Below are 26,614 nucleotides of genomic sequence, written 5' to 3'. Positions count from 1 at the left end.
CCCCTTGTGCGCTCTACACCCTGCTCCCCCCCTTGTGCACTCTACACCCGCCCCCCCCCGCTTGTGTGCTCGTTCTGCAGCCCTCGCTTTCTATCCTCGGCTTTATGTAGGAGCTGTTGAGCTGGTGATTTGTACAGGATCATGGTCATCCTGTTAATGTCATGTTTTCATGTGTATTTTAGTGCCGGGGTGGGCCGCACCGGGACATTCGTAGTTATAGACGCCATGCTGGATATGATGAATGCAGAGAAGAAGGTCGATGTGTACGGCTTTGTCAGTCGGATCCGGGCTCAGCGCTGTCAGATGGTACAAACAGACGTACGTACTGAAGGCAACATGTTATATCCATGTACAAAATCTACTCCTTATCCCCGCGCTGTGTATCCGGGACAGCTCCTATAATGTATCAGACCAGCCATAAATCTAGGTCTAGGCGTGCTCTATGCATGACTCAAATCACATGAAGTGAGGGGCGGTGCGTGACGCAACTCTTAAAGGGGCGGTGCATGACACTATTCTTAGGATTGGTCATCCGTGTGTGATACGTGACGGTCTGACCCTGGTACCTTTACGAACGAAAGCCAACTATGGATCAATCTGGAACTGCAGCTCAAGTGAATGAAGTACCGGACACAGCTGGATAGGCGAGAGCAGCGCTGGATCGGTACACCAGTATTTATTTCTGATGATCCCACTGATCGTCTTGGGGTGCGGATCTCCACCAATCACACAATGTAGGCATGTACTAAGCATTTGTTACTGTACATCCCATAAAACCTCTTTATGGCTTCCTCTAAATGTCATTGGAAAAAGTGCCAGGCTGGAGACCTGCCATGTGGGAGTCCTGCGGCGAAACTCCTGAACAGTCTCCAGTCAGAGGATGTGGTGCCGCCCACCTGACACCATAAAAAGTCCCCTGTCCTCTTTAAAGTCTAAACATATGGGCCTAATAATACAGCACAAGAGTCTGGCGGGCATGTTTCCCATTTAAACACTATTTATTGTATGACTAGTTTGCACCACCAGCCCTTCTGTAATAAAATGGGTGACTACCCCAGACTCCACAAGATCTTCCATGATGCTGCCCACTTTCGATTCTCCGGAATTCTCTAAAATGTTCATTGTATGGAAAAAATATATTGGTTTGACGTCTGCAGGACTCCCAGAAGTATAATTCTATCTTCATTGATAATTCTACTTTTAGTGGAGTTCCCCTTTAAGAGTATACACATGGCGATCGCTCATTGCTTCCATAGTGATGATGTCATTTTCTCTTGCCCCTCGTACGTATGATACAGATGCAGTACGTGTTCATCTATCAAGCGTTGCTGGAACATTTTCTATACGGAGACACCGAGCTGGAGGTGACCTCTCTAGAAACGCATCTACAGAAGTTGTACAATAAAATCCCCGGGACCAACAGCAACGGCCTGGAGGAAGAGTTCAAGGTCAGAATGGCATAGAGGTCACATTATAACGGCCCGTGCTGGGGGTTGTGTTTGTGACAACCTCCCTGTAACCTACACGTAATTACCCAAAAAATTGTCATTTGATAGACCACCAATCAGATGAAAGGTCCACCGGATTTTGTTATTTCCCTCATCCTATGTAATGCTTTTTAAGGTTCTTAAAGGGGAGTTCCAGTTTTCATTAGCTCATGAAATGTCACCGATGGCAATCTCCTACCCCGTACATTAATAAACGATGATGGCTTTCTACAAGAAATTGGACATCCCAACTTTTTGAAATCTCTGATCAGAACCAATAGTGATCTAGAAACTTAGAGGAGTTTTCCAGGATTAGAAAAACACGACTGCTTTCATCTAAAAAAAATAGCGCCACACCTGTCCACAGGTTATGTGTGGTATTGCAGCTCAGTCCCATTCACTTCAATTCAGCCAGGCTGCAATACCAGACACCCATGGACGGGTGTGGCACTGTTTCGGGAAGGAAGCAGTCATGTTTTTCTAATCCTGTACAACCCCTTTAATCAAGGGATTATTCCCCTGTCTGCGAATGAATGGGGTTCCCAGATTCAGTCTTCTATTTTGACTGGTTTCTATGACGTATCCGGCCGTAACTGAAGGTGGGATTCCCCTTTAAATTCTCAGCTTCTTCAACAGTTGGAGATCGTATCGTCTCTTGACCGTACCTAATCTGCTTTTTTGATTGTCACAGAAACTAACGTCCATAAAGATTCAGAATGATAAGATGCGGACGGGAAACTTGCCAGCCAACATGAAGAAAAACCGGGTCCTCCAGATTATTCCGTGTAAGTCGGCAGCCTCTTAAACCAGCTAAAAATCCAGTGAGGAAGAGTCCTGTGCAGAGAACCCTTGACTTCTGACCAGTTCATCATATCCTCAGTATTTTATTGCCGGACCCTGCATAGTAAGAGCGTTGTCTGCTATAGAGATCCATTCTCATGTACCCCGTTAGGTATATTAAAAGCTGATATGGGGTGGGGGGTGAGCAGGACTAGTTTTAGAGGGTGGTAAACTAGGCAATTGCCCAGGGCACCGGTTTCCTAGAGATTGAGTAGAGTACAGTTTATATGGTAGTAGTATTTATATGCTGTGTGGCGGTAGTATTTATATTCTGTGTGGCGGCAGTATTTATATGCTGTGTGGCGGCAGTATTTATATGCTGTGTGGCGGCAGTATTTATATCCTGTGTGGCGGCAGTATTTATATGCTGTGTGGCGGCAGTATTTATATGCTGTGTGGCGGCAGTATTTATATGCTGTGTGGCGGCAGTATTTATATGCTGTGTGGCGGCAGTATTTATATGCTGTGTGGCGGCAGTATTTATATGCTGTGTGGCGGCAGTATTTATATGCTGTGTGGCGGCAGTATTTATATGCTGTGTGGCGGCAGTATTTATATGCTGTGTGCGCGGCAGTATTTATATGCTGTGTGGCGGCAGTATTTAGATGCTGTGTGGCGGCAGTATTTAGATGCTGTGTGGCGGCAGTATTTAGATGCTGTGTGGCGGCAGTATTTAGATGCTGTGTGGCGGCAGTATTTAGATGCTGTGTGGCGGCAGTATTTAGATGCTGTGTGGCGGCAGTATTTAGATGCTGTGTGGCGGCAGTATTTAGACGCTGTGTGGCGGCAGTATTTAGACGCTGTGTGGCGGCAGTATTTGGACGCTGTGTGGCGGCAGTATTTGGACGCTGTGTGGCGGCAGTATTTAGATGCTGTGTGGCGGCAGTATTTAGACGCTGTGTGGCGGCAGTATTTAGACGCTGTGTGGCGGCAGTATTTAGACGCTGTGTGGCGGCAGTATTTGGACGCTGTGTGGCGGCAGTATTTGGACGCTGTGTGGCGGCAGTATTTGGACGCTGTGTGGCGGCAGTATTTATATGCTGTGGCGGCAGTATTTGGACGCTGTGTGGCGGCAGTATTTGGACGCTGTGTGGCGGCAGTATTTATATGCTGTTTGGCGGTAGTATTTATATTCTGTGTGGCGGCAGTATTTATATGCTGTGTGGCGGCAGTATTTATATGCTGTGTGGCGGCAGTATTTATATGCTGTGTGGCGGCAGTATTTATATGCTGTGTGGCGGCAGTATTTATATGCTGTGTGGCGGCAGTATTTATATGCTGTGTGGCGGCAGTATTTAGACGCTGTGTGGCGGCAGTATTTATATGCTGTGTGGCGGCAGTATTTATATGCTGTGTGGCGGCAGTATTTATATGCTGTGTGCGCGGCAGTATTTATATGCTGTGTGGCGGCAGTATTTAGATGCTGTGTGGCGGCAGTATTTAGACGCTGTGTGGCGGCAGTATTTGGACGCTGTGTGGCGGCAGTATTTAGACGCTGTGTGGCGGCAGTATTTAGACGCTGTGTGGCGGCAGTATTTAGACGCTGTGTGGCGGCAGTATTTAGACGCTGTGTGGCGGCAGTATTTGGACGCTGTGTGGCGGCAGTATTTGGACGCTGTGTGGCGGCAGTATTTGGACGCTGTGTGGCGGCAGTATTTGGACGCTGTGTGGCGGCAGTATTTGGACGCTGTGTGGCGGCAGTATTTGGACGCTGTGTGGCGGCAGTATTTGGACGCTGTGTGGCGGCAGTATTTGGACGCTGTGTGGCGGCAGTATTTGGACGCTGTGTGGCGGCAGTATTTGGACGCTGTGTGGCGGCAGTATTTGGACGCTGTGTGGCGGCAGTATTTGGACGCTGTGTGGCGGCAGTATTTGGACGCTGTGTGGCGGCAGTATTTGGACGCTGTGTGGCGGCAGTATTTGGACGCTGTGTGGCGGCAGTATTTGGACGCTGTGTGGCGGCAGTATTTGGACGCTGTGTGGCGGCAGTATTTGGACGCTGTGTGGCGGCAGTATTTGGACGCTGTGTGGCGGCAGTATTTAGACGCTGTGTGGCGGCAGTATTTGGACGCTGTGTGGCGGCAGTATTTGGACGCTGTGTGGCGGCAGTATTTGGACTCTGTGTGGCGGCAGTATTTGGACGCTGTGTGGCGGCAGTATTTGGACGCTGTGTGGCGGCAGTATTTGGACGCTGTGTGGCGGCAGTATTTGGACGCTGTGTGGCGGCAGTATTTGGACGCTGTGTGGCGGCAGTATTTGGACGCTGTGCGGCGGCAGTATTTGGACGCTGTGCGGCGGCAGTATTTATATGCTGTGGCGGCAGTATTTGGACGCTGTGTGGCGGCAGTATTTGGACGCTGTGTGGCGGCAGTATTTGGACGCTGTGCGGCGGCAGTATTTGGACGCTGTGCGGCGGCAGTATTTGGACGCTGTGTGGCGGCAGTATTTGGGCACTGAAAAAAAACCTGTAAATATGGGAAGAGGGGTATTCCCATTTACGGCATATTGAGACCTCTAGGGTCCTGTCACATCCAGGTGGAGAAAGAATGGAGAGGAGCCCATGTACATGTGTGCTCAGCTGTTTCCACAGAAGTAAATGGAGAGCTGTGGATATGCCATAAATGTCTGAGACGGGAATATGATTTTAAGGGCTTGTTTAGGTGAATGAGTGTAAACTCGGATGTGGAAAAACTGCAGTTTTTCACCTCCGAGTTGCAGCTGTTCGGGACCTGTTTTCACGGATCCCCCATAGACTTTACTCTATTGAGGGATCCGTGAAAACGGACGAAAATATGACATGTCCTATTTTTCATGCGCCCTTCACACAGTCCATTAAAACAACTGCCGTGTGAACAGCCCCATTGAATTTCATGGGTCTGTTGGGTTTTTTAACGGACAGCACACGGACTTTATAACACGCTCATCTGAATAAGCCCTAAGGGTGGCGGACAGATGTCCGTAGACTGGAATGACGTATCCGAGAAAATAATTCGGTTTTCTTTTCTTTTTTTGACCAGATGAATTCAACAGAGTTATTATACCAGTCAAGAGAGGAGAAGAAAATACAGACTATGTAAATGCCTCCTTCATTGATGTAGGTACCTCCAGCCTCTCGTGTACTGTATGTATAGAATCTATATGCACTATGGATGTGTGAGGTTGTATTATGTCACTACAAAATGGTAAAAAGACACAAGCCAGTAGCTGCATCTCCCCACAATTTGCCGCGCGTCTACTGCCACCGATCACAAATGTTGGTGAGTGATGCGGCTCCCATATCATGACAGTGTCACTTTAATTTATAGCCAATACATAATTGAGCGAGTGCGCCTTAGGCCCTGTTCACATCCGCGTTGCACTTCCGTTGACGTGTTCCGTCTGAGGTTTCCGTCGGGTTACCCCTCAACGGAAAGGCAAATGGAAACCTTAGATTCCATTTGCAACACAATTGATCGTTGATGGTGATGGAAACTTTGCTAATGTTTTCCGTTTGACACCGTTGTGAACGGGTTCCGTTGTTTTGACAGAATCAATAGCGCAGTCGACTGCGCTATTCCGTCAAAGCAACAGAACCCGTTTACAACGGTGACAAACGGAAACCATTCGCAAAGTTTCCGTCACCATCAACGATCAATTGTGTTGCAAATGGAATCTAAGGTTTCCATTTTGCCTTACCGTTTAGGGGTTAACCCGATGAAACACCCTAGCGGAAAGGCAACGCTGATGTGAACAGGCCCTTATCTTCACTTTTTAGCACCATTTCTCTGTTTGTGTACCGATGGAATCTACATAACCAGTCACTTTGTATGGCATTACTTATCTTGTACTGATGCTGATTTACATCCTGTGTTATACTCCAGAGCTGCACTCACTATTCTGCTGGTGGAGTCACTGTGTACATTTACATTACAGGAGAGCTGACAGGTCCTCTATACTACGGCACATAGGAGAGCAGACAGCTCCTCTATACTACACCACACAGGAGAGCCGACAGCTCCTCTATACTACACCACACAGGAGAGCAGACAGCTCCTCTATACTACACCACACAGGAGAGCCGACAGCTCCTCTATACTACACCACACAGGAGAGCAGACAGCTCCTCTATACTACACCACACAGGAGAGCTGACAGTTCCTCTATACTACACCACATAGGAGAGCTGACAGATCCTCTATACTACACCACACAGGAGAACTGACAGCCCTTCTACACTACACCACACAGGAGAACTGACAGCTCCTCTATACTACACCACACAGGAGAGCTGACAGATCCTCTATACTACACCACACAGGAGAGCTGACAGATCCTCTATACTACATCACACAGGAGAACTGACAGCTCCTCTATACTACACCACACAGGAGAGCTGACAGATCCTCTATACTACACCACACAGGAGAGCTGACAGATCCTCTATACTACACCACACAGGAGATCTGACAGCTTCTCTATACTACACCGTACAGGAGAGCTGACATCTCCTATATACTACACCATAGAACAGAGCTGACCTCTCCTATATACTACACCACACCGGAGAGCTGACAGCTCCTCTATACTACACCACACAGGGGAGCTGACAGCTCCTCTATACTACACCACACAGGAGAGCTGACAGATCCTCTATACTACACCACACAGGAGAGCTGACAGATCCTCTTTACTCCACCACACAGGAGATCTGACAGCTCCTCTATACTACACCATACAGGAGAGCTGACAGCTCCTCTATACTACATCACACAGGAGAGCTGACAGATCCTCTTTACTCCACCACACAGGAGATCTGACAGCTCCTCTATACTACACCACACAGGAGAGCTGACAGATACTCTTTACTCCACCACACAGGAGATCTGACAGATCCTCTATACTACACCACACAGGAGAGCTGACAGATCCTCTATACTACACCACACAGGAGAGCTGACAGATCCTCTATACTACACCACACAGGAGATCTGACAGCTTCTCTATACTACACCGTACAGGAGAGCTGACATCTCCTATATACTACACCATAGAACAGAGCTGACCTCTCCTATATACTACACCACACCGGAGAGCTGACAGCTCCTCTATACTACACCACACAGGGGAGCTGACAGCTCCTCTATACTACACCACACAGGAGAGCTGACAGATCCTCTATACTACACCACACAGGAGAGCTGACAGATCCTCTTTACTCCACCACACAGGAGATCTGACAGCTCCTCTATACTACACCATACAGGAGAGCTGACAGCTCCTCTATACTACACCACACAGGAGAGCTGACAATTCCTCTATACTACACTACACAGGAGAGCTGACAGCTCCTCTATACTACACCACACAGGAGAGCTGACAGATCCTCTATACTACACCACACAGGAGAGCTGACAGATCCTCTATACTACACCACACAGGAGAGCTGACAGATCCTCCATACTACACCACACAGCAGAGCTGGCAGATCCTCTATACTACACCACACAGGAGAGCTGACAGATCCTCTATACACCACACAGGAGAGCTGATAGATCCTCTATACTACACCACACAGGAGAGATGACAGATCCTCTATACTACACCACACTGGAGAGCTGACAGCTCCTCTATACTACACCACACCGGAGAGTTGACAGCTCCTCTATACTACACCACACAGGAGAGTTGACAGCTCCTCTATACTACACCACACAGGAGAGCTGACAGCTCCTCTATACTACACCACACAGGAGAGCTGACAGATCCTCTATACTACACCACACAGGAGAGCTGACAGATCCTCTATACTACAACACACAGGAGAGCTGACAGCTCCTCTACACTACACCACACAGGAGAGCTGACAGCTCCTCTATACTACACCACACAGGAGAGCTGACAGATCCTCTATACTACACCACACAGGAGAGCTGACAGATCCTCTATACTACACCACACAGGAGAGCTGACTGATCCTCTATACTACACCACACAGGAGAACTGACAGATCCTCTATACTACACCACGCAGGAGAGCTGACAGATCTTCTATACTACACCACACAGGAGAGCTGACAGCTCCTCTATACTACACCACACAGGAGAGGTGGCAGATCCTCTATACTACACCACACAGGAGAACTGACAGATCCTCTATATTACACCACACAGGAGAACTGACAGATCCTCTATACTACACCACACAGGAGATCTGACAGCTCCTCTATACTACACCACACAGGAGAACTGACAGATCCTCTATACTACACCACACAGGAGAACTGACAGATCCTCTATACTACACCACGCAGGAGAGCTGACAGATCTTCTATACTACACCACACAGGAGAGCTGACAGCTCCTCTATACTACACCACACAGGAGAGGTGGCAGATCCTCTATACTACACCACACAGGAGAGCTGACAGATCCTCTATACTACACCACCCAGGAGAGCTGACAGCTCCTCTATACTACACCACACAGGAGAACTGACAGCTCCTCTATACTACACCACACAGGAGAGCTGACAGATCCTCTATACTACACCACACAGGAGAGATGACAGATCCTCTATACTACACCACACAGGAGAGATGACATGACTTAAGGTATGTTTGATGCTTCCGCTATCTACGACCTTACACCCCAAACCCCAATAAGAGACCACACATGAATTTTGGTGTAAAGGCCACAGCAGCCATTTATTAAACACACCTTTTTTCTGAAAAAGAGCATAACCATAAACACATCATAACTCCATGATAACATCCTGCTCTATTTCCCAACTCCAGATAAAGGATCCTTGAAGGCACTTCAATCATTAAACTCCATCGTTTCCTTATTAGGTCTGGACCCCTTACCCTACAGCCGTTCTGCACCTGACCCGAGGGCACCAACCATGTCCAAGACCTCTCTCTCCCTTCCTGGGGACCCTGCCCATGAGGAATATATATGAGCTGGGTAACCACTCCCCAGCCCCTCCAATACTATCCCGGGTTAAACGCCCCGAGTTCTCTTGCAACAATCTCCATTGTTGCTTCTCCTTCTTACCATTCCGTGCCTCCAAAGACCCCTCCTCCTACCGCCACGACAATCATGTGTGACCCCTTACACATGATTGTCCCTCCACAACTGCAGGGCTTTTTCCATGCCCTCCTTAATGTCCAGGGTCCACATATCCAGACCCACCTCGTTTAGATGAACACCATCCGCCCTGAGGAAACCGACCTCTCTGCCCTCCAACTCCTTATGCCGCACCACAACACCGCCATTGCGTGCCACAAATCTGCCAACCACCTTGTTGACCTTTGCTCGCGCTTTGTTTAAGCTATGTACGGAACGTGCCTGCCGCCACACCTTGCGAGCCACAATATCAGACCATACAATAACCACTCCTGAGAACGCCGACCACAACCGCAAAAGGTCAATCTTCACATCCCTCACTAAATCCCTGGACGACCGAATGCCCAAATCATTGCCGCCAAGGTGCACCACTAAGATATCCGGCGCCCTGTCCAAACCCGCATAAAATTGTACCTCTGGTAACAGCCTACACCACAGCATGCCCCGCAGGCCCAACCATCTGACCTGCACTTCTGCGTGATCCATGCCCAACTGCCGTCCGGCCGGACGAACATCAGCACGCACACCTCCCCAGTGTACGTAGGAGTGCCCCATGATCCAAATCAAGCAGGGACCTGCACCTAAAACAACACAAAACAACAACGTAACTACTCCATATCCACCTCCAGCACATCTTATCTCCACCGCCTCAAAGCAAGTGAGGCCGCACATACAACCTATATCTGTCTGACTCCCACCTGCCGATCTTCTTAACCATCGCCGGGGATAAACCCCACCGAGCTGCTTCCGTAGCTGCGCCAATTCTAAAGGAATGAGAGCTAAAACCTGCTCCACCTCTGCCAGACAACAGGATACATTTTTTGAACACCTGTGAAAACTGGAATTTTGACAGAGACAGCCCGTCTGCATGAACCAACAAGGATGCCGGGCCCTCAGGCCTCACCGCAACAAACTCCCGAAAACAGTGGACCGGGCACACCTGCGACCCAGGTAACTCATACAAGCGCACCACAAAACCTCTTCCCTCCTGATCTGTCTTAGATCTACGGAGCAAACAAGAAAGGCAGGAGCCATCCAAATCCACATCCGCGAACAATAAACCCCCTGCCACACTCTTACTGGCCGACACCAACTCCGATATCCGGAACGCCCCAAAGAAAGCCAAAGAAAAGGCCAGTGTAAATAGCCGCACTTCAAATGCTGAAACACAAACCTCCCTCAATAAATCACAAATCGCTACCAACAGCTCAAATGACACCGGCTTCCTGAGATCCCTAACTGCGGAACCCCTCCTGAAACCCTTCATTGCCTGCCGCACCAGAAAGGACTTAGTCACGTCCTCCTCACCTTTCTTCTTAAACCAAAAAGCCAAGGCCGACAAACTGCGAGCGACCATTGCTGCAGACGACCCCTCACTGTACGCATTTCCTATAAAATACAGCAAACACGCCGGCCGATCTGCAATACCTGCCTGCGCATTTTCCAACAACGCCTCCCATACCTGCCATACCGCACTGTACCTCTGCCACGTGACCGCACTAACCGACCTTTCCACAAGCGACATCGCCATTGTCACACCACCTTCCACAGATGCTCTGGACACGGCAGGCCATGAGACTCCGCCCCCGGCGCCAGCAGACGAAACCTGTCCCACTGTTGACGAGAAAGGGAATCAGCCACAGAATTCAGCACCCCCGGAATATGCACTGCCACAAAATGCGCATTCAACATCAGACCTCTCAAAACTAAATGTCGCAATAGTCGCACGACTGGCGGAGAATTAGCTGTCTGAGCATTAACAGCCTGAACCACACCCAGATTGTCACATACGAAACGCACTCTCCGGTCCCGCAGACAATCCCCCCACAACTCCGCAGCCACCACAATCGGGAACAATTCCAGCAGAGCCAAGTTACGGACAAAACCACATTCATGCCATGTATCAGGCCAAACTCCTGCACACCACTGCCCCTGGAAATAAGCCCCAAATCCACAAGCACCTGATGCATCAGTATACAGCTCCAAGTCCACACTAGACACCGGCTGATACATGAGCACCGACCGCCCATTGTAGGTCTGCAAAAAACTCCCCCCACACCAACAAATCAGCTTTCAACTCCGCCGACAACCTAATGAAATGATGAGGGGAATGCACCCCTGCGGTAGCACTCGCCAATCGCCTGCAAAACACCCGCCCCATGGGCATAATCCTACAAGCAAAATTCAAATGCCCCAACAAGGATTGCAAGTCCCGCAACTGTATCTTTTTCCTGCGCAGCGCACTCGCCACCAACTCTCTCATCTCCAGCAACTTATCATCAGGCAAGCGACACTCCATATTATCTGAATCAATCATGATTCCCAAAAACTTAATGACCGTCGTGGGTCCCTCAGTTTTTTCAGGCGCCAAAGGTACCCCAAAATCCTTTGCCACTCTCTCCATAGTGTGTAGCAATCCTGCACACACATAGGTACCCGGCGGACCGATAAACAGGAAATCATCCAGATAATGCAGCGCAGATTGCACCTGCGCCTCCCGACGGACAACCCACTCCAAAAACGTGCTAAACATCTCAAAATAAGCGCATGAAATGGAGCAGCCCATCGGGAGGCAACAATCCACAAAATATTCCTCCTGCCAATAACATCCCAGCAAACAAAAACTATCCGGATGCACCGGCAATAAACGAAAAGCGGCCTCAATGTCAGTTTTTGCTAACAGAGAGCCCTTCCCGTATTTCCGAACCCAAACAACCGCCGCATCAAAGTTAGTGTAACTGACCGCGCACAATGCCGGATCAATGCCGTCATTCACCGACTCGCCTTCCGGATAAGACAAGTGATGAATAAGGCGGAATTTATTCACCTCCTTTTTTGGAACCAAACCTAACGGGGAAACACGCAAACTCTGAACAGGCGGGGAGGAAAACGGCCCCGCCATGCGGCCCAAAGCCACCTCCTTCAGCAGCTTATCCGTAACCAGATCAGGCCGCGCCAAAGCAGACGACAAATTACGGACTACCCCATCACGTCCAACCGACGTACAAGGAATCCGAAAACCTTCTGAAAATCCTAACCACAACAACTCCGCTACTTTCCTATTTGGATAGCCCCTTAAAAACGGGAGCATCCTTTCCACCCTCAGCGGCGTCGCCCCTCTTCTGCTCAGCATCTCCCTGCCTGCCCTTATGCTTCTTGAAGCATCTGGACAAACCATGGGCGCCTCCGCAACCGGAGCACTCGTGCTTGTACCTGCAGTCTGTGCCGAACTTGCAATGCCCCTCATTATACTGCCAGCAACACCCCTTTCCTGAGGATCCTGACCGACCCGCTGCTGACCCCTGACCGCCGGCCGTATCCCGAAAGGGCTGCTGACCCTGTTTTGGCGCAGACATCAGCCGCATCCACAAACTGATATCTTTGTGGTCCCATCGCAATGACGGGCGCACCGACTTCCGTTGACGAAACTGTTCGTCATACCGCAACCAAGCATTACCGCCGTATACACGATACGCCTCCCCTACCGAATCCATATAACAAAATAACGCCGAACAGTTCTCCGGCGCCTTCTCACCCACCACACTAGCCAATATAGCGAAGGCCTGCAGCCAATTCGCAAAAGTCCGAGGAATCAAGCGATACCGCCGCCGCTCCTCTTCCTCCTTCTTACTTTCATCCGGTTTCCACCGGTCCAAATTAAACTTTTCTAAAGGCAGCAAAGAAAAAATCTCAACATATTCATCTTTCCAGATCTTTTCCCTAATCTCCACCTTCAAATGCGCCCCCAGCGGGCCCTCAAAGCACACATAAACCTCGCCTTTTGCCGCATCCGCCAAACGCACATCCTCCACCACTTTCTTAACTGTACTATCCGCCGCATCCACCGCTTTTTCCACCGCCACTACGGCACCCACAACCGGCGCTACGTCACTAACACCCGCCATCCCTGCCGCAGCCGCACCAGAAATCGCCTCGTTAACAACTGCACTCCCTGCCGCACTAGAAGACGCCTCACTAGCAGCGCCCCATACCCTCGCTGGCGACTGCTCTACGCCTGGCACAGTTCTCATAAAATATTCCTGCATCCCTCTAAACAACAATTGCATCTGTGACATTGACAACATCCCCCCCACATCCCCCCCACACATCCCCGGCACCACATCCGTGGTAAACTCACCCGTACGTCCCTGAGGTGACCTCCCAGCGGACGCGTCCATCACTCCAGATAATCCAGGCGTCGGTCGTGACGATCCTGGGGAGTGGTGCTCCTGCACCCCACGCTCCCCGTAGCTCCGCACACTTCTTGTTGAGGAAGCTCTAGGCCCAGCGGAACGCGGCCCGTCCATGATCCTGCCACAAGCTGGTGGCGCGACATATCCAGCCACGATCCTGCCACCCGCTGGTGGCGCGACTTCAGCCTGACAGCCCTGCCGATCCAGTCCTTCTGCAGGGCTGTCAAAATAAAATCTCCTTGTCGCCTCTTGTCTTGCAGACCGCTGCCCCCCCTCGTCCGGATGGGGCCCGGCGTCACTCACCGAAGCTGCCCGGGTCCTTCCGGTCGCTGTCGCTGTCACACGCCTCCCTGCTCCTGCAGGAGGCGATCTCACTCCCCATCCAGAGGCCGCTCGCCTCTTCCTACGCGTCGGTCTTGTAGTCCGGACGTCTGTTTGCAGAGCTCCTCCGGCACCTGGAGCATCGGCGCCGGAGAAAGCCGTCACTTCCTGTGATGCGCGCGCATCCGGTCCCGCACGCACATCCGGCCTTGTGCGCGCATCCGGTCTTGCGCGCGCATCCGGTCCCGCCTCCACTTCCGGCGTCGTTGTTTGAGACAGGAGGGAGGAAGATGGCCGCCGCGGCCCCCCCCCTCCTGTCACCTCCGATCTAGCCCGCCTGATGGGATTCCTCCCAGACCTCCGCGGACCGTCGCCAAGGTGCAGCTCCGGACCAGCAGGAGGAGGAGGGTCCCTGGAGGGGCTCCCTCGGCGCCGACCAGACCGAGGTGCATCCGCAGAAGAAGGCCTCTCCTGAGGCCTGGAACGCCTGCTGCTGCGTCCCTCACTCTCCTCTCCAGCCGCTGGAACCGGAGGAAGAGCCCCGGCAATCAGCGCATCCAGCCATCCCACGCCGTGCTGCATCGCTGCATCCCGGATCCTGGCCATCGTTGACTCCATCGCCGCTTCCATCAGGTAAGTAAAATTATTTATCTGTATATTTTTCTTTTCACTATAATAACAGGACAAAACTTTCTCCTGTTGTCCAGCGGGAAAGAGGGCTGCCTCTTCCCCGCATGGACTTATATACTTTATTCTCCACCCACCACATATAGATACATTTTGCCCCATGCCCCTTTCACATAACCCTCCAATCCCTATAAATATAGCCTAAAACATAATACCTAGAACATAATAGCCTAGAACTCCCAAACACCTAGTCATGCGCTTCCTTCATTACGGCTGCGCCTACATTACGCTGGGCTTACTGATCCTCTATACTACACCACACAGGAGAGCTGACAGATCCTCTATACAACACCACACAGGAGAGCTGACAGATCCTCTATACTACACCACACAGGAGAGCTGTCAGATCCTCTATACTACACCACACAGGAGAGCTGACAGATCCTCTATACTACACCACACCGGAGAGCTGACAGCTCCTCTATACTACACCACACAGGAGAGATGACCGCTCCTCTACACTACACCACACAGGAGAGCTGACAGCTCCTCTATACTACACCACACAGGAGAGCTGACAGTTCCTCTATACTACGCCACACAGGAGAGCTGACAGATCCTCTATACTACACCACACAGGAGAGCTGACAGCTTCTCTATACTACACCACACAGGAGAGCTGACAGATCTTCTATACTACACCACACAGGAGAACTGACAGATCCTCATGATATAATGCAAGGTTCTAATATCTTTTTGGCCTCTATCTTGATTTTCAAAACTGTCTAAAAGAACATTATTATTTTTATTTTTTGCACCTAGCAGCCATCCAACGTCATCTTTTTATTACTCACCATCTTTATTCTCTGCTTTGCCACAAATAGACGATATCTGTCATTAGTCTGTCTTGTGTGGGTCCAATCACTGAGACAACCACCGATGCTGAGGACTTGGCTGGCTAGACCCCATTCTCTATGAAGAAGTAGTCGTCAGACTTTAATCACAAATCTAGTTGTTGTGCTTTAATAGTCCATGGATAACCCCTTGAAGTCCCACCTAGATGTCTGATAGTTTCATGTTGCTCTCCCCCCGCCTGCACAAACCACATCAGATCGGGAATAGACGGATATTCAGGCAGCGGAGGAGACTTCCAGCATTTTGCCTCCCGGCAGAATCCCCATTCATTTTCGACTTTTTAATTTACGCTTCGAAGAAGATCTCAATATCCTCCCTCCATTCATTGACATTTGAGCACTGACCCCTATCACTGCTGACAATGCTGGGGGTGGTAGTATTATTCCATCCGTTGCTCTCTGCTCTTGCACTTTCTATATTATTCCCTTTACAGCATTGGAGGTTTGCACCTCGGGGACCTCACAAGGCGAATGATTAAATATCCTACATATGTAGAGAGGCTGATAGCATTTACCTTGTCAGGTTTTACCTTTACCATCCTGTTTGTTTATGGTAAATCCTACATTTGCTTCTATGACTATATATTGAAATGTCAGCGGTGGCTTAATATCCGGAATATGACGGAGGGAGTTTCTGCGGTAATTGCAGACTGGCTGTACATTGGGGGGGGGGGGGGGGTCCGGGAGTCCGGCCATATATAACTCGTGACAATTGTATATAATGGTAGAGATATGGGGTTTTTTCTTCACTACAACCATTAAACGTTTTGGTCACATGACCCCTGAACATGATGTCACCAAAGCATACATATGGCTGCAGATTTGTGGTGGCTGATAGGGGGCAGAATTTTTAATTTAGCACAATACTCATTAGTTTTACATGACAAGGCTATTGGACAACCCCCTTTAAATACCAACTACCGTGAACAGCCATGAATAGGGTCCTATGGTTGTAATTTCGGTCCGGTGTTCTAGTCCAACTAGGATCTAATCTACATGGACTTGTTATACTCCAGGTCTCGGACATATAAACCTGCGTGGACAGGGACTTTTATATTATTACTCTCGGTTTTATTCTGCCCTGACGCTAGAGGGCGCTCTAAACCATCTCTCATGCATTTCCGTTTCTTTGTCTTTCAGGGATATAGACAAAAGGACTCATACATTGCAAGCCAAGGCCCGTTACGTAACACCCTAGAAGATTTCTGGAGGATGATTTGGGAGTGGAAATCCTGCTCTATTGTAATGTTAACGGAGTTGGAGGAAAGGGGCCAGGTAAGGGTTAACAAATTGTGAAAAAAAAAAAAAATTGCGCATTTTACAATAAAGGCTTGTCCATAAAGTTTGTCAATAAATCTTAAATGTTCTATAATAAAGTTCTGGAATTTTGTAATTCACTTTGGGTTTTAACTAAGCATTTGAAGATCTCTGCTTGCTGTCTGTGAAGAAACGTTCTGATTTTTCCAGAGGCTGAAAACCCATCCTGATCGTGTGTCACTAACACGGGTGTATGGCTCGTTACAAGAGAGAGGCCTGATCTACTGTATCAAGCCCTGCACCTGTGATAGCGGGAGATGATCAAGATGTGTTTTCAGACTCTGAAGGTAAAAAAGAATGTTTCCATTCACTGACATTAATAATAGAACATGTATATGGTGAAACATGCAAAGTATATGGATAGTTACTGGGCCTTACAGTATTCAAGGATTAAAGGGGTTGTCTCACGAGGACAACCCCTGTCCATGTGCTCCATTAGGACATATGGACGTTATAGAAGCGGGGTCTTTCGTTTGGAAACCCCAAATGGAGAGGCGCTCCACGGTCCGCGCATGGCCCAGGAGCCCGGACCGCAGAAAGAACGGACATGACTTATTACGACCGTTTTCTGCTCACAGAAAATAATGGACGCGGCCATGTGCACGGCCCACGATTTGCTGGTGGCTTACGGGTGACACTCCGCTGCCGGCCGACCCGAAAATCACGGCTGTGCACATGGCTACGGTCATGTGCATGAGGCCTAATGTGCGACTCTAAAACGGGAAATTCCCATATTAGGCAGATCCATTCCTGATAGGAATTTATGGCATCTCAACAGGGATTTGCACCTAAGCGCTGACCGATTGTGGTTCTCAGGAGATAAGTAATTCGTCTTTGTGATCTAGTCCTTCCACTGATCTACGTACAGGATATTTCTTGTTGATCGCCTGGTCTACCTGTTTCTGTAATTTATTGTTTTTGGATTTTATTCAATTCATTCAATACAGGAAAAATGTGTACAGTATTGGCCGTCAGAAGGCATCATGTCTTTCGGAGACATCACTATAGAACTGAAGAAAGAGGAGGAATGTGAGAGCTACACCGTGCGAGATCTACTGGTCACCAACACCCGGGTGAGAATTTCCTGAAGTTTTAATGGGGTTCTTATCAAGTTGACTATTGTAGTCATTAGGGTCTGGGCAGATTCATGGATATGGTCATCGGAAACTTCTTATTGGGGCCCTGGCAGGTTGACTCCACTTGTCTTTGGGGCTTTCACAAGTTGGTGGCCGTTGTCTGAGGCCTGCAGAAGTTGGCTTTGGTGCCTCGGCAGGATGATTACACCAGAGTTTGGGGCCCTTTTGAAAGTGTCGGCAGTTGTTTTTTCGGGCCTTAGCAGGTTGACTTCATTTGTCTTTGTAAGTTGGTGGCACTTGTCTTTGGGGCCTCGGCAGGTTGACTCCACTTGTCTTTGGGGCCTCGGCAGGTTGACTCCACTTGTCTTTGGGGCCTCGGCAGGTTGACTCCACTTGTCTTTGGAGCCTCGGCAGGTTGACTCCACTTGTCTTTGAAGCCTCGGCAGGTTGACTCCACTTGTCTTTGGGGCCTCGGCAGGTTGACTCCACTTGTCTTTGAAGCCTCGGCAGGTTGACTCCACTTGTCTTTAGGGCCTTCACAAGTTGGTAGAAGTTGCGCTCTGTATGATATATTACTCCATTATACTGCAGGAAAACAAAGCCCGTCAGATCCGACAGTTCCACTTTCACGGATGGCCAGAGGTTGGGATCCCAACTGATGGGAAAGGGATGATCAATATCATCGCAGCCGTACAAAAACAGCAACAACAGTCTGGGAATCACCCAATCACTGTGCACTGCAGGTGAGTAGAAACAAAGTCATGGCCAGAGACCAGTACATAAAATACACATGAAAGGAACGGCTACTGGTAAATGTTCTCTGAACGGTTAATTCTACTGGTGTTTGTGTCCTCAGTGCCGGAGCGGGGAGAACGGGGACTTTCTGTGCCCTGAGTACAGTACTGGAGAGAGTGAAAGCGGAGGGAATTCTAGACGTCTTTCAGACCGTCAAAAGCTTGAGGTTACAGCGGCCACACATGGTCCAGACACTGGTAAGGTCATTGGTTTCCTCCATTGTGCTCAGCTTGGTCCTTTCAGATCCCATTTTTACTATAAGCAGTGGACAGCTTGAGGGCAGGCTCCCTGGCACTGGTGTAGGGGCATTGGGCACAGACTGTACAGGATTCCTAAAATGGGTATTCCAACAATAAACCTTTATAGCAAGTGTATGATTGGCCTAATAGTTGACTAGGGTCCGTGACCCTTAATGCCCAAGTCTCCAAACCACTCTGTCCGTCCCGGCCTTTAATGGCCAATATTGGTATCAGAAAATGAGTTCACTTTGACTTGTATTGCTTTTTCCTTCAGCAGCCCCCGTATGGCACCATGTTGACTTAGAGCATCGTCATATAGTAGGCCACAGGTGCCAGTTAGCTCATAATATAGCTGTACCAAGAGGTCAAGCAATAAAGCATAAAGAGGTTGTGCCCGGTTAAAAATATAGCCTGGCTGCTTTCTTCCAAAAACAGCGCCGCGCCTGCCCACAGGTTAGGTTTGGCATTGCATCACGGGACTGATCTGCAATACCACTCACAACCTGAGGATAGGTGTGGCGCTGTTTTGGGAAGAAAGCAGCCATGTTTTTCTAATCCTGGACAATCCCGTAAATATCTTAGTCCCCATAACAGGAGTCCTGAAAGCTGAGATATAGAGGGTTGTTTTCTGTGGTTTCCGAGCGGCGCCTGCAGTTTCTTTTGTAGGAAATCCATTTAGACTTTCTTATTTTTTTTTCCCGTGCACAGGAGCAGTACGAGTTCTGCTACAGGGTGGTGCAAGAATATATCGACGCGTTCTCGGACTACGCCAATTTCAAATAAAACCAAGAGGAGGACGCGACTGTGGCCTTTAATATTTTGTAATATTCTATTTGTTAATATATCTAGATCAGTGTATATATCTTAACTGTTTTAGAGGATTGGTACAATGTGCTTTATATTAGCTGGACATTTTATATGTAGCAAAGTGATTAGTGCCGATAGCCATTTAGGTTTTTTTATTGTTTTTTTTTATTTGTGTTTTTTTTTTATTTGAATACAATAGTTTGATGTTTGGATTAATTTTTTATTTTATTTCATCCACCATTCATTCTTTTTATTTTATTGACACTAGCGCCATCTCTAACCCGACAGAAAAAGCCTTTGGAAGCCATTTTTTTTAAAGACTTATGGGAAACACAGCAGCATAACCGTCACATTTACTGCCGTTCCAACGCGTTTCATGCATTTATTCTGTAAATAATTATATAAATAGAAAATATATCATAGATTTTTGTATTAAAAAAGAAAAAAAAAGAAAGATAAACCTAATATTGTTCAGATTATTACTACTCAAATCTAAGCATTTTTGTTGCTGGTGAGGCCTCGCTTTGTGACACGCTGCCAACACCCTTGAGGTCTCGCTTTGTGACACGCTGCCAACACCCATGAGGTCTCGCTTTGTGACACGCTGCCAACACCCATGAGGTCTCGCTTTGTGACACGCTGCCAACACCCTTGAGGCCTCGCTTTGTTTCACGCTGCCAACACCCTTGTGCGGGTCTTGTAGTGGTTGGAGGGAATCGTCGGCCACCAGTCGTAACCTGAATATGCTGCTTTGTATCACATAGGGCTATTTCTTATTACATTCCAGGCATTCAGAAATATCCAACCTTGTATTCAAACTCTGCTCATCGAGGAACGTTGCTCCATATTTACTTCTATACATCTACACGCAACATAGACAGCCGTTTTGTCTGCGCCAATTCTAGTATGGACTAACCTAGGACAAGGCCCAGTGTTTGCCATGCGTTAGTGGTTCCTATTGAATCCATAGGAGGCATCGTCATGGACCGTTACCTTGGGCCACCAATGGTGGTTCCATATCTGAACTGACGGGCATCATTATCATGGATATTGATTACATTTACAAAATGGCTGCCACATGGCTAGGTGATGTTACTAAAAAGAAGGGCTGTTCTCATGTCTGTGTTGGTTCAGTCCAAAATTTTAATCGACAGCCAAGGTTATTGATGGAGACCACAGAATGACTGCCTTCGCTCTTTTTGAAGATGGATTCTTGATCTATTTTATTATTTTTTTCCTGGTCCATTGATGTAACCACCGGTTCTTTCGATCACTGGTTCTATGAACTTTCCACCAGTTGTATGTAGAACTTTAAACCAAAGGCATTCTTCGTACTAAGGTCATTAGAGCCAGACAGTAAAAAAAAACTCTATGGCTTTGTTTAAAGGTTTGGTTCACCGACTCAGAAATCCATTTAAAGGGCAACTCCAGTCAGATACAAAAATTTGAATTCCTGGCCATGGATGGTGGTGACAACTTTTTTTTTTTTTTTAATAAGTTGTCAATCCCTGTCCCTTTTACTCCATAAAAAGTGAATTCCTCAACAGACGGCGACAGAGGCCCCTCCATATAAAAGCTAAACTCAATCCTGAGGCATAATGGAGCAATCATTTTTGACCATTCCTCATAATTTTCCAGTTTAGTCCCTTTTACTGGTATCGTTGATATCAGTTGTGATTGGAGTTGCCCTTTAGTGAAGATATTTTACCTGAAAACTTTTTGTGGCACCTTATGTTAAGTTTTAATTATTTTTTTTGTTGACTTATACCTAAAGTATCAGTGATGACAATAAAAAAAAGAACCTGTTGCCAATGTACAGAACTGTGGCCAAGGTTCACGATGTCTGTATTATTTTTTGATTGTTTTATATTTGACATAACCCCACTCAGGAAGTCTTTATGAACTACTGGCATCTAAGGTTTTATGCCAAAAGAAGATACGTAAGAGAAATGCCCAGTCTGGTGCAAACTTGCAAAAAAATCCCGCCGAGACCGCCAAGCTGTAATTCAACCAAGATGATTCCTGTTGCTTCTCTGGTGACCATAAGATATAACTTAGTCAGTGCACCCTAATTTTACTTATTTTATGCTCATCCCATGGTATCCCAAGCTGACACCTCTTTTTCAAAAAATTAACCACTTTTTTACCGCTTCCTCATTCAATGACTCGTTACAAGACCCTGTATACTTTGAAGCATGAAGGATCTTGTAAATGGAGGGAGGCTTGAGCTTTATGGTGAAATTATTCCACTTGAGGCCTCATGGACACGACCGCATTATGACTTTGTACCAGTTTTGTGTGGTACGGAGCTGTAATACAGCCGTTATATTATCCTGTGGCGCTGTCCATACTCTTGTGTGACGCATTATATTTGTACAGAGGTGTTTTTGGCCATTCTTCTTGTTGCATGTGTCATCCTATACCACATGGGTGCAAATTTTCCTCCACAGAAGTAGTTCTGCCGTATTTGTACCGGTTTCCTCCCCTAATCTACTTTCAAGGAGGATGGACTTTGAAGCACGATTTACTTTGACTCATACAGTGCCCATAATGAACTTATAGGACTCCTACAAAAGTACACAGAACACCATACTACCAGAAATGCAGTATCATATGGAATTTTACAAGTGCAAATCCCTGCCGACTGCCGATTTGGTACTGATATTCTATACAGTCGTGTACACGAGGTCGTAGTATGGAAAGTCCCATGCGTCTTCCCGATTCCTCTAATAGCTGGGAATCATCGGAGACAAATCTTAAGATTAAAAGGAAAACTTATCACATAGATTATATATGCACGTGATAACATCATGCACAAAAATAACCTGCTGGATTTCGGGTAGACTGGAGTTTCCCTTTAAGTAATGAATTGGTTGTAACCAATCACATGTGTGGAACTCTGTGGCCAACCGCTATTGGCTCATTGACAGACGCATGAGGAAACCTGATAAATAAATTGATGCTTGTAAAATTTTTGTTCAAATATTTAGTTACCAAAAAAAAGAAGAAATTACGACCGAATTGATAGCACTTAATATATGACATGGTCCTTGGGGACCAGATTTTTTTAAAATTATTTTTGTTTTAATTTTTTGTGATATTGCTGACCTAATTTTGCAATGCAAGTAATTAAATAATAGGTCTCCAGAACCTGATATCTCCATGTCGTCCCTTACAGGTTGTGTCTGCGCCCATCATGTTCCGCCGGTTCACTACATGTACCGTACATTAATCTAATGTACACAAATCTCCCTAAATCTTATTCAAGGGCTGTATTTTTTAGACTCTTATCTAACCCGTTTAGTGTGTTGTTGGCTATGAATTCTCCATAAAGATTTTTTTGTGGAGTTCCCCTTTAAATTAGTTTTTCCGCCAGCTGAGGTGATCGCCTCCAGTAAAGTTTGAGATGTCATTGTCAAACCAGCCTTGATGAGTAAATCCTGAGTTCCGTGCCTGGTCAATAAAACCTCACATTTCTTGCATCAATTTTCGGAGGTATTTACATCACACTCCACCTCTGACCTTCCTCTGACAATGGGATTGCTATGTCACCCGGGCAGTCGTATTGATTAAGCTTCACTAAAATCCCAAGTCTCCTCCTCCGGCTGAATAGGTCGTCATCCGCAAACACATGAATATAATGATCCTGATCTATATGAGTGAGGTCAGGAAGTAACCCCCGCCACTCCTTCTATGAGACTGAACCATGTTCTTTGCATTGAAGAGTATTATACACCAGTGCTAGAAAACGTTTCCCAGGAAATGAGTGAACTTTATGTAAATTTTATTTTTTAGCCGATTCCATTCCAATTTTGCACAAAAATGTTCTAATTTTTTAAATATTTTAAAAAAAATTATAATTTAATTGTGACTTAAAGACAGTCCTTCAGAAGTAGTTGAAAGGTTACGTTAATCCCCACAATACAGCTTTGCCTATTTGCCGTCCCCTACAACAGCTAAAGGAAATGTAAAAAAGTTTTAATTAGGGGGGGGTTTCACAAACCGTGGTTTTTGTTTTTCTGTGGTTTGACGTTTTTCTTTGCCAAAAATGCTGTGGCCAGAGGTTAAAGTCTATAGTGAAATATAAAATTCACTACAAACAATATGTTCTTGTTTGTGGCCTTTTGTATATGGCGTTTTTCCATAGGGTACTCCTATAGAACACCAGAAAAACTTCACGTTACAAATGTAACAAAAACGCCTCCAAAAACATTTGTAAAAAAACACGTGAAATTAATGGCGATTTTTGTTATTTATTTTTGCATTGAAAAACTTCAGTAAACAATTTTTCCCGACTACACATAATACGAATAACCTCAGCAAAGTTGCTTTATATTGCAGTCCGTTACTTAAAATTAAATATAAGAGAAATGATGTTGCGGAAGTGATTTTCAGATCTATGCTATAACCAGAGGATGTGACTACGATTCTTTACTTGCAAATAATGTTGTCAATCTCACAAAAAAAAGAAAAATTTTACAAAATTGCTGCCTGTAAATTCTATCAATTGTCCTAAATTGTTTTATTTAAAAAAAAACATTTTTGCATGCTAGATAGTTTTTTGTTTTTTTTTTTTATACCAATTTTTAAAATTCATAGTAAGAAACTGATCTTTAGGTTATGTCGGGCAAATATCTGGAAAATATGGTCAAACTTCTAAATGCCAAGTATATTTAGTTCGGGAACAAGAATATTTATGTGAATTTATATTTTCCAAAATCACTTCGACATTATAGCGCTGCCTTTGTTCACCACATTTAACTTTTTGGAAATGCTTTAATAATTTAACTATTTTTTTTCTTTTTAACCCATCAGCCTCTCCATGAAATGTTTAGTTTCTTGTTTTTATCTTAGTCCGTTGTTTTATATTCCATTTTTTAATTTTACTTTGTAAATAAACTCTACACCCTAAAGCCCTATGTATTTTTTTTTTAGATTTGTTTCTAGATTTTTTTTTATTGTAAATTGTTTTTGTTTTTAAATTTAAAATCCTCCAGACACACAAAAAAGCTAGAAATTATTGTATGTTTATTATTTTAGTATATTTTTGACATTCTATTCCAAGACTAAGTTCAGACTGGCGTTGTATAATCTGTTACTTTTATCTGTTTTTAGATCAGAATAAGGATAAAAACGAATTTATTCAAAATCCCATTGAAATAAAAATAATGGATCCAAACGGATAACAATCCATCAATCCATCCATTTCAATGGAATATTTAACGGATCTGTTTTTAACCGTCTCTCTGATCTAAGCGTATGTTCACACGGTAAACAAAATACGGAGCTGTTTTCAAGGGAAACCCGATTTTTCAACCTTTTTACAAGATGTTTACGGCCCGAAAAATGTCTGAAAATATCCCTAGTGAACATACCCTAAGGATCGGAGTAACGGATTATACAAATGTGAATTTAGCCTAAACCAGTGCAGTAGAAGTTATCTGATGCTCTGTGATATAATCCGCCAATGGAATGTTTTTTTTTTATTTTTTTTTTTCCGTCAGCAGTCCGGTGTGATTTACTATTGATAACCCAAAAAAAAGTATATATAAATAAATGTAAAAAAAAAAGACGACTTCTTGATGGATTTCTAGAGAACTCCTAGTGGTGGCAGCCATTTTGAATAAAAAAATAAATAATTGGCGCACGGTTTAGATGTGAATTGGAGCGCTAGTCGACGTTCCTACTGAATTAATAGGCTGCATTTTCCTAAATATTGGTTGAATGCAACGATTTGGATCCAAAAAATTCACAACATTGTTCAGTTAAGAATTGGAACAAACATTTATTTTCCGATCAGTCAATTAAATTGTTAACTTTTGTGATTCTGTTTGGGGTAAGGGGGTTAGAGGGGTAAAAATGTTTAAGAAAAATGGTACCATGTGGGCTGCAGCTTGGGGTTTATACTGTGGTTTGAGTGGTTTTCATATGTCCATCCTCTGCTCATTAATCCGAACATCAATAAATGCTATTAATGTTGTAAATATTTGGGGAGTTGATTTTTGGGAAGTTGCTCAAGCGAAGGTTTTACGCTGAAATAAATGTGCTCATTCCAAAAAGACTTGAGTGTGAGGTTCTTTCGTCAAACATCTGGTGAAGGTTTGTAGGACCTTATGATGAGTTTTAGGCGTTCGACATGTGGACGGAACCTGTACGGAGTCACACAATGTCTACAGGTCCATACTAAGGAATCTTCAGCACTCCATGTGTCTCCGTATGGCACTATATTACAGAGGTTTTCCCCCTTAGGAGCAGTAATACTTATGATCTATGGCAGTCACTGGAGCATGCGATCTGTTTATACGGAGGCACGGAACGACCAGCAATAAGGCCATGTGCGTTAACACAATAAGACTCCTTAAGTGGATCCATCACAGGTATAATAGTGAAGTGTGTTCTCTCGAGACCTTCACCACTAATCTCATATGTTTTTGCACTTGGCTAGCAAATTATCCAACTCTGTTAAAGGGGTTATCCAGGATTAGAAAAACATGGCTTCTTTTTTCCAAAAATAGTGCTACGCCAGTCTATGGGTCTTTGCCTGGTATTTCAGCAGTATTGAAGTGAAGGAGACTGAGCTGTAATACCACACACAACCTGTGGACGGGTATGCTCTTTTTGGAAAAAAAAAAAAAAAGGACCCAGGTTTTTCTAATCCTGGACAGCCCCTTCGAAATATTGGTCTTTGGTTACAGGGTGCAGATTAACATATAAGACGAACACCTGTCTAACGGTATCAGCAGTGCTGTATGAGGGCGCAGAGAGGAGAGCTCTCGATATCTGCCAGCCCTATAGCCATTCACTGGGCATCAAAACCCTCCACACCAAATAGAGATATTCCTTCTCCTTATCGGCTCCAGTGGTTCATGGACCACTACGTGAGTCACAGCAGACA

General features: G+C 46.2%; 1 protein-coding gene across 2 annotated transcripts in view; it reads left to right on the top strand.

Annotated features, from left to right (window-relative positions):
* PTPRA (protein tyrosine phosphatase receptor type A) overlaps window positions 1-25,780 on the top strand; it is a 175,028-nt gene extending 149,248 nt beyond the window's left edge. Inside the window, exons 15-24 of one of the 2 annotated variants that reach the window (XM_075855851.1) lie at window positions 183-318; window positions 1,299-1,448; window positions 2,179-2,272; window positions 5,345-5,421; window positions 16,626-16,760; window positions 17,750-17,875; window positions 18,470-18,621; window positions 18,735-18,870; window positions 19,621-19,733; window positions 20,507-25,780. In XM_075855851.1, the coding sequence (XP_075711966.1) occupies window positions 183-318; window positions 1,299-1,448; window positions 2,179-2,272; window positions 5,345-5,421; window positions 16,626-16,760; window positions 17,750-17,875; window positions 18,470-18,621; window positions 18,735-18,870; window positions 19,621-19,695 (1,081 nt within the window). In that variant the 3' untranslated portion in view covers window positions 19,696-19,733; window positions 20,507-25,780. Of the gene's footprint in view, window positions 1-182; window positions 319-1,298; window positions 1,449-2,178; window positions 2,273-5,344; window positions 5,422-16,625; window positions 16,761-17,749; window positions 17,876-18,469; window positions 18,622-18,734; window positions 18,871-19,620 lie in introns of both variants that reach the window. The other variant, XM_075855841.1, reaches the window with a different exon arrangement.
* Window positions 25,781-26,614: the final 834 nt, after the last annotated feature.

The sequence above is a fragment of the Rhinoderma darwinii genome, chromosome 1 (genome assembly GCF_050947455.1).
Source record: "Rhinoderma darwinii isolate aRhiDar2 chromosome 1, aRhiDar2.hap1, whole genome shotgun sequence".
Classification (NCBI taxonomy): Eukaryota; Metazoa; Chordata; class Amphibia; order Anura; family Rhinodermatidae; genus Rhinoderma; species Rhinoderma darwinii.
Note: the sequence above shows the minus strand (reverse complement) of the source record. Positions and strands in the feature narration are given on the sequence as shown.